This window comes from Carlito syrichta, unplaced genomic scaffold (genome assembly GCF_000164805.1).
Source record: "Carlito syrichta isolate Samal-C Ts95f unplaced genomic scaffold, Tarsius_syrichta-2.0.1 Scaffold311852, whole genome shotgun sequence".
NCBI classification, from domain to species: Eukaryota; Metazoa; Chordata; class Mammalia; order Primates; family Tarsiidae; genus Carlito; species Carlito syrichta.
This window is the reverse complement of record NW_007255948.1, coordinates 98,214-107,465: the sequence shown is the minus strand read 5'-3', so window position 1 is coordinate 107,465 and position 9,252 is coordinate 98,214. Positions and strand designations below refer to the sequence as shown.

The following is a 9,252-nucleotide window of genomic DNA, read 5'->3' as shown; positions in this document are numbered from 1 at the left end:
TCGCCGCCCCCGCCTCAGGGCCGAGTGAAAGTGCCCGTCGCGCCGGGTCGCCCCCTGCGCCACCTCCTCGCCCCCGGTGGCGGGTGCCGTTCTCGATCGAAGCACTCCCCCCAGCTCCATGAATGGAAATCGGCTCCGCAGGTGAGTGGGTCTGAGCCGCTGGGCCGGGTAGGTGGGCATGTCACCCAGCTGCTGTCCCCTGCGCGCCCTCGCGCCCTCCAGCCCGGCCCAGGTGCGCGAGGGGAGGGTCAGGCGGGCATCGTCCGGGTTCCCGCCCCCCACCCGGCTCCTCCGGTGCCTTCCCCGCAGCCCAGCCGCAGTTCCCCGGGGACCGCGGAGTGGGGAAGCCGCTCCGAGAGTTTCAGCGTCGGGTTATAACTAGGCGGTGTCACTCTTCCGGAGTACTCTTTATCTAGACCCTAGAAGGGCTTGCCATTGCTTTTGTTATTGTCGTTGGAAATGTAACGGTGTGCGTGTCCTTTCACCGGCTTGTGTGCCTCGTAGAGGCCGGGCAACTCCCTCACCTACCTCTGAAGGCAGTTGTGAAGATACACCGAGATAACGGATAACTTCAAATTAAGTTTGAAGTAGGTGTTGGTGCAACGTCACATTTAAGGTGAATTCTTCCACTCCCCACCCCGAGTTTTTTTTTGGATTTTTGTGTGTGGCAGCATGGTCTATAGTTTCTGAGGAGCTTGGCTATGTCATGTCAGCCTGGATCGGTGCTTATAGGAGGATGTGGATCTTAACATTGTTGACAGTGTTTTTTCATTCCCTGTATCCTGGAAATTTGGAATTTAGGAAAACTGCTTTCTCTCCTGGGGGTTAAACGGCAGTCCTGAAGAAAAATTGCAACATGGGCAGTACTTGTCCTTAAAAAAGAAAAAAAGCATTCTTTATGGTTCTAAAGTAATTAATTCAGGGACGTAAAGTAGATGTTGCATGACAGTTTGCTTACCAAATGATCATGCTTGGTATGTTAAGTTGGAAAGTATGCTTCATCCAGACGATCACAAATTTATAAACTAATTTTCAAAACACTTGAGAGAGTGTCTTATTACTAATGGTATTACAAGATCCTGAATCTTGGCCGGGCATGGTGGCTCACGCCTGTAATCCTAGCACTTTGGGAGGCGGAGGTAAGAGGATTGCCTGAGTCCAGGTGTTGGCGACCAGCCTAGGCAACTTGGCAAGACCTCTTTCTACAGGAAACCAAAAAATTAGCTGAGCGTGGTGGCACGCGCCTGTGGTTCCAGCTACTTGGAAGGCTGAGGGAGAAGGATCGCCTGAACCCAGCAGGTCAAGGCTGCAGTGGCTATGAGTGTGTTGCTGCACTCCAGCCTGGGCGACAGTGAGCTTCCAACTCAAACAAAACATCAAAACAAATCAAAAAGTTCTCTCTTTTTGTCAATTTGAGAGGTACCTGGATACAATACAAGAAAAGCCTATGTAAAATAAACCAGTGATGGAATAAAAGTAAAGAACTTTGTTAAATAGGTTAAGGAGTATAGTTGTCAAGTGGATGCAAAAAAGCATTTTTCTTTTTCATGCTCCATTTTGCCTTTTTCATATCTTCTTAAAAACAGTTTGTCTAGATTGTGAAGTGTTTGGGGCTATTGTTTGCTTATTGTTGACTTGTGTATTTCTGAAACCAAGTCCTACTTTGTCTTTAAATTTTCCACCATACTATTTGTCCTTACAGTACTAGGGAATGTGAAGATTTGGGGCTGTAAGTGATTTATTTGTTTGTTTGAGTTGGAGTCTCACTCTGTCGCCCAGGCTGGAGTGCAGTGGCTCGCTCACAGCCACTGCAGCCTTGACCTGCTGGGCTCAGGCGTCTTTGCGCCTCAGCCTTCCAAGTAGCTGGAACCACAGGCATGCGTCATCACTCCTGGCTGATTTTTAAGTTTACTTATTGTAGAGACGAGGATCACCATATTGCTCAGGCAGTCCTCTTGCCTACGCCTCCCAAAGTACTGGTATTACAGACATGAACCACCGTGCCCAGCTGGCTGTAGGTGATTTCTACATAATTGTTCTCTTGTCAAGCCTGGAAAAATTGTGAAAGTTTGACCCTTTATTAATCATCCTAAAACTTTTCAAGATATTTCCAAAAAAATTTTAAAAGTTATTTTCTTTTTCTTCTTTGAATTTTTCCATATCAAATTATGCCCAGAAATATGGGCAATATCTTAGAAAATACTTGTGACATCAAGTCACCTAGTCTGCTGGTACAACTGGCCAAGACGGGGCTTAGAAAATAACTTTTACCTCTTCTTTTTGTACTGTTGCTGAAATAGATACCTGTGTAGCTGTCTTCACATCTGGAAAAGTATAGTCAGATTATCAGCCTTATCCTTGGCCATCTTAAAGTGTAGTTTATTCTCCAGCACAGTTTATATGTGAGTGACTGTAGTCTAACAATGAAGATAAACTATAATTTTCATTCTTCCTGAGACTTATATATAATTGTTATACTTAATGTGAAATTTTGAATGTGTAATTGGGGAAAATGTGCAAATAGATTTTAAATCCAGAATTTGACCTATATATCTAGGTTTTAAAATTTTAGATGTAAATATTCTCTAATAGTGTATCATTATCAAATCTTGGTTCTCTAATTCTGTTGTTTTTCTTTTTTGTGGAAATTCTCAGGAATCATTTTATGTTGGGATATTTTAAATTCTAGTGTTCCATGGGGACATGTTAAATTTATTTACATTAGAGGACTTCAAATACAAATGCCATATAATTGTTTCTTGGTGAATCATTCCTCATTAAAAGTTAAAGTTAATATTTGTCTATTCTTCCCTTTCACATGAAATATTTTAAATTATTTTTAGGTGTATCCTGTACAGTCTACTGATTAAGTACCATCTGAACTTTGATGTAACCATAAAAGCAGGCATACTTCGTTTTTTTTTTTGAGTCGGAGTCTCACTCTGTCACCCAGGCTACAGTGCAGTGGCATGCTCACAGCCACTGCAGCCTCAACTTGCTGGGTTCAGGCAGTCCTTCTGCCTCAGCCTTCTAAGTAGCTGGAACTACAGGCATGTGCTACCACGCCCGGCTAATTTTATGATTTATTGTAGAGACAGGGTCTCACCATGTTGCTCAGACTAATCTCGAACCCCTGAGCTCAGGTAATCCTCTCACCTTGGCCTCCCAAAGTGTTGGGATTACAGGTGTGAGCCACTGTGCTCAGCAATAATTAGTTTTTAAATAATAATGAGCAGTTTGACATCTATTCCTGTGACTCTTTAGTTAGAGGAACTTCTGATGAAGCTCTTTTTTTTTTTATGGTCTCATTAATGCTAAGTATAGGTTATGTTTTAGTTCCAAATAAAGTGGGAGTAGGTTCAACAGAAATGTTCGTTGAGACACTACTCCTGAGTACATATTTTTTAGGACCACACTCTTCTAGTCTGTATTGTTAGGAAAGTTAGACTACTATTTAGTACAGGAGGAATTGTGTTTAGTAATGGAAGGAAAACATTTACTTTTACTTTAAATTAATGACACACAAATTGATTTGACATATTTGGTAGAAGTTGGTGTTTTTTTTTTTTGTTTGTTTGTTTTGAGTTGGAGTTTCTTGTAGCCCAGACTGGAGTGCAGTGGCATGCTCACAGCCACCACAGCCTCAACCTGCTGGGCTTAGGCGATCCTTCCGCCTCAGTCTTCCAAGTAGCTGGAACTACAAATGCAGGCCACCACACCTGGCTAGTTTTTGTGACTTATTGTGGAGACAAGGTCTCATCACGTTGCCCAGGCTGGTCTAGAACCCCTGGGCTCAGGCAGTCCTCTCACCTGGATGGTAGAAGTTTTACACATTCTTGCAAAAGTGAGTAGACTGCTTCTTTCTTAGTTACATTCTTAAATTCATGTCTGAATATAGTTGTTTTAGAGCTCTGTGTTTATTTGATAATAAAAATCAAGAAAAGTAGTTTGGGACCAACTTCCAAACGAATAAAAGTTGCATGTATAGAAGCTAGAACTTAATCAAGATTGAGATTTGAATGAGTTGGAAAAAATTTGTGGATTAAAAATACCTACTAAAATGTACAATGCCTTACCTTCCCAGTTTAGTTTTTAAAACATCTGTCTTTAATCACTTTGGGAAATGTTTTTATTGTTATATAAATTTTATCACTTATTTTTTGTCTTGAGGGAAAAAAATGTCAAATTATTTCTCTGTTTGATGGACACTCATTTTTATACTGGGTTATCACTTAAATTTTAGCTTGTTCTACTCTGGAGTGGCCTGTATGACTTTTTTTTTTTTTTTTTTTTTTTTTTTTTTTAAGTATTTACTGCTCCTAGCTGGCAATGGAACTTAAAAATCATGCAAGATTATTTTGATTTTTGTATTAGAATTTAATTTATCTGTCTGTGATGGGACTCTCTGGAGGAAAACTGAAAAGGAGACATGAAACACCTTTTTTTCCTAAACAAAGACTTAAACGTAAAGGGAGAAAAGAACGTATATGTAAACTTCAAATGTAATTCAGTTAACATGATGAAGACATTTAAAAAATTATCCATGATTCTGTCACCCTGTTATAACCACTTTTTACATTTTTAAACCAAATTCCAAACTAATCTATCTTTTTTTTATTAAGAAATTAAGTTATTTAGGAAAGCACTTACTTAGAATGAATGAAAAGATAGCTAGATGCTACTTCATTTTGTTCTTTTGGAGAATTTCATGTAATATGTTGATAATTTAGAATTGATTTATATTAGTTTATATTTTCAATGGAAACTTTGGTTCTATAAGCCTGACTTGATAGTGTGCAAAGAGGCCTGGGGCCCTGAAAAGGGGACATTTCCTGGAAGAACTCTCTGTTGTATATGGAAAAACCCAAGCTCAGAGCAGAATTCTTGCCAAATTGTCAGGATTCTACCTGAATACCATTTTTCTTTATAATACAACCATCAAGTTTCACACTGGCTTTATGTTCTTAAACTACTTGAGGGTCTACCTGAAAGATGAATTAAAATATTTTGTTAATGTAACAAAACATATTCTCTTACAGTACTTAAAACTAGAATCTTAAAAAGTAATTTATAAGTTTTTTTTTCCTTAAGGATGGGAGAAAAAAGCAAAAGTGATAGTTCTGTTTTCAGAACTATAAATAAGACTAAAAAGATAATTTAAGATCAGTATCTTTTCCAGACCTGTTTAGTCTCAGAATGTTGGGATGAACGGCGTTTACCAGACATTCCTACTTTCTATTCTGTTGTCTAGGATACTCAATAGACCCTTATTCTTGGCTCTTTAACAAAACAGATGTGAGAAAGAATATTGTGTGGTTTTTCAACCATAATGGTTATGCTGTCAGGATACATGAACAGCCTTTCTGTGTTTGGAGATTCTGTGGTTTTCTGCTATTATCTGTTTTACTATTAATGACTATTCTTGGCTAGCCATTGCTTAAAAAAAAAAAAAGACTATTGAGATTCAGCAAAACCTTCTTGTACAACTGATGCTTTTTCTTATTTCTTAAATGTGGACTTTTTGTGGTTTGGTTACAGTAAAAAATTATGTATATTAGTCTGGAATGTCAGTTTAAGGAAATAATCTAGGAGAATTTTGTTTTACATCAGCCAGTTATTTTATACATCCTTTCCAAGTTGTCAAGTTTTTGGGAACTCAGAAGGTATCTAATATCTATAGACAGGAGATATTTTTAGATTTTTCATTTGTGGAGGAAATTTTGCAAGCATATATCCCCATTTGTAGGCTTACATAATACTATTTTGAGTCATTACTAATCCTTGATATTTTAACTGATTTCTAAATCTTCTAATAATACAAGAGATACATAGTATTTCTTTGAACTTTAAAAATGTTTAGCTGGGCTCAGTGGCTCAGCCTGTAATCCCGCGCTTTGGGAGACTGAGGTGAGTGGATTGCCTGAGCCCACGGGTTCGAGACCCCCTAGGCAACTTGGCAAGACCTCATCTCTACAATAAATCAAAAACTAGCCGGGCATGGTTAGCTCGCATCTGTAGTTCCAGCTACTTGGAAGGCTGAAGCGGAAGGATCGCCAGAGCCCAGCAGGTCAAGGCTACGGTGCCCGGGAGCGGTCACTGTACTCCAGTCTGGGTGGCAGAGTGAGACTCCAACCCAAAAATAAATAAATAAATAAATAAATAATAAAATAAATAAATATTAAAAAATGTTTAAAGAATAGATTGCAAAATGGACTACTGGTAATAACAAGGATAATGTACTCTCTTGTTTTCAAGGGGGGAAGTGCCTTTTAAAAATTGTTCACCATGCTACCATCTGAGAAATTTAGCCTTCAACTGACTGAATGTTCTGTGATTATTTAGTTGTAGTAAATATAGTAAATGTACTGGGTTTAGTAATAAGTGTAGTGTATTTTGTCAGGTTCCCTGAATAAGTGAAGTTAGCAGGTAGGAGTTTACTAAAGTCACAAGCTGATATTTGCTAGTTAACCTTGTGGGCTTAAAGTGTATAAAATCGGAGGCATTTTATTTCATCATATTTTGAGATTAATACAGTATATTTATTTTTCCAAACAAAAATAGAATTTTTTCTGATAGTAAAATAATAAATATGTGTTTATTATTTTAAAAACCAAACAATACAGGAATGTTTCAAATAGAAAGTGAAAATATTAGGATCGTATCCTCCAGATTAAAACTTGATTTATTTTTTAGAGACAAGGGTTTACTCTGTCACCCAGGCTGGAGTGCAGTGGCATGATCACAGTTCACTGTAACCTCAAACTCCTGGGCTCAAGTGATCCTCCTGCCTCAGCGTCCTGAGTAACTAGGACTGCAGGTATACACTGCTATGCCTGGATAATTAAGAAATATTTTTAGATACAGGGTCTCTTATGTGGCCCATGATAATCTTGAACTCCTGCCTTGGACTCCCAGAGCACTGGGATTATAGGCAGGAGCCACCATGCCCAGCTCAAAAGCATTGTTAATTTTTTCTTATACATCTTGCCAGTCACCCATCTATATATATATTTATCATCTTAATTGTTTTGTTGTTTGTTTGTTTGTTTGTTTTGAGTCAGAGTCTCCCTCTGTTGCCCAGGCTGGACTACAGTAGCACACTCATGGCCATTGCAACCTTGACCTGCTGGGCTCAGGTGCTCCTTCCACCTCAGCCTTCCAAATAGCTGGAACTACAGCTGTGCATCACCACCCCTGGCTAATTTTTTGATTTATTGTAGAGATGAGGTCTCACCAAGTTGTCTAGGCTGTTCTCATGGGCTCAGGCAATTCTCTTGCCTCGGCCTCCCAAAGTGCTGGGATTACAAGTGTGAGTCACTGCACCCGGCCCTTAATTTTGTTTTAAACCTGCTTTTTCTACTCAGTAATGCATAACGAATATTTTTTCCCATATCATTACTTGCATCTATATAGCAATATAATATTTTTGCCAAGTGCATAGCATTCAATTTTATCTTTTTATTATTTAATCAGTCTCACTGATGGTAGGTAGTTAAGTTTGTATTTTTTTTTGAGTTGGAGTCTCACTCTGTCACCCAGACTGGAGTACAGTGGCCGCTCCCGGCCACTGCAGCCTCAATCTGCTGGGCTCTGGCGATCCTTCCGCCTCAGCCTTCCAAGTAGCCGGAATTACAGGCATGCGCTACCACACCCGGCTGATTTTTTTATTTATTGTAGAGATGAGGTCTCGCTGCTCAGGCAGGTCTCAAACCTGTGGGCTCAGGCAATCCACTCACCTCAGCCTCCCAAAGGCGCGGGATTACAGGCTGAGCCACCGAGCCCAGCGGTAGTTAAGATTTTTTTCCAGTTGTTATTGTGCGTAAAACTTGGGTAAGCTTCTTAGTACATATGTCTGTGAATACTGGTCTAGTGATTGCTTTTGGATAAATCCTTAAAAGTATAATTGTGAAGCAGGTATTCTATAAATATTAAAGCAAAAATTTCCAGTGAAAAGGAATAATTTGATATTAGGTTGTAGTATATGCTATAGTTGATTTTGATTTCTCTTCTTATTTTTCATCTGTCACATTTGCTGCAGGCTGTTGTTTGACTGTAGACTTATCAATTAGTACATATTAGATTATCAGATGATTGAGCAACATAGACGCATGTATGCTTTGAAATGTATAGTTGTATGTTTAAAGTTTACTTGGGTTAGTTGATCCAGTATTTATTATAGCTACTGAAAGAAAAATTTTAGGTGGAGAAATTCTAGGCAGTGCTTTGTATTTCTGTGTAGTTATATTTTCTTTCTTTTGAGTTGGAATCTCACTCTGTCACCCAGGCTGTAGTGCAGTGGCACACTCACAGCCACTCCAGTGTCGACCTGCTGGGCTCTGGTGATCCTTCCACCTCAGCCTTCCAAGTAGTGGGAACTACAGGCATGTGCTACCACGCCCAGCTAATTTTTTATTTATTGTAGAGACATGGGCTCAGGCAATCCACTTGCCTCAGCCTCCCAAGGTGCTGGGATTACAGACTGAACCATTGAGCCGGCCAGCTCTAGTGGGCATTATATGTATTTGTTAAACAACTGAAATATGCCTCATTGGAAGTATAATTCATCGCATTGACAGATTTGTTTCTTCTGCTAATTTACATTAAAATATCTATTGGATACTTAAACTTGATGATGATTTATTTAGTAACTGTAGAATTCCATTCATTGTTTATTCATTTTGTTTTTTGCCAGATTGTATAAAAAGTACCAAGTAAAGTGATAATAATGGGTAGGCCAGGTGCAAAGGTTCACACCCGTAATCCCACATTTTGAGAGACCAAGGCAGAAGGATTACTTAAGTCCAGAGTTCGAAACCAGTCTGGGCAACATAGTAAGACCTTGTTTCTACAAAATATTAAAAAATTAACCCAGCATGGTGGCACATGCCTTAGTCCCAGCTACTCGGGAGGCTAAGACAGAAGGATCTCTTGAGTCCAGGAGGTCGAACCTGCAATGAGTTATCACACCACTGCACTCCAGCCTGGGCAACAGAGTGAGACCCTGTCTCAAAAAATAATAATGATAATGGAGAAAAACGTTGGCAGTGTGATACAGTGTAAAAAGCATAGATTTTAGAGACAGGTTCTGGATCTTAAGTTACTATGACAGCCAGGCTTGGTGTCTCAGCCTGTAATCCCGCGCTTTGGGAGACTGAGGTGGGTGGATTGCCTGAGCCTGCGGGTTCAAGACCTGCCTGGGCAACTTGGCGAGATCTCATCTCTACAATAAATCAAAAAATTAGCCAGGCGTGG

General features: G+C 39.6%; 1 protein-coding gene across 1 annotated transcript in view; it reads left to right on the top strand.

The window, feature by feature from the left end:
* Window positions 1–9,252, top strand: part of LOC103271707 (protein argonaute-3) — a gene marked incomplete at its 3' end in the record, with an annotated part of 106,637 nt that continues 97,385 nt past the window's right edge. Inside the window, exon 1 of the mRNA XM_021718141.1 lies at window positions 1–141. Coding sequence (XP_021573816.1) covers window positions 123–141 — 19 coding nt within the window. The remainder of the gene's footprint in view (window positions 142–9,252) is intronic.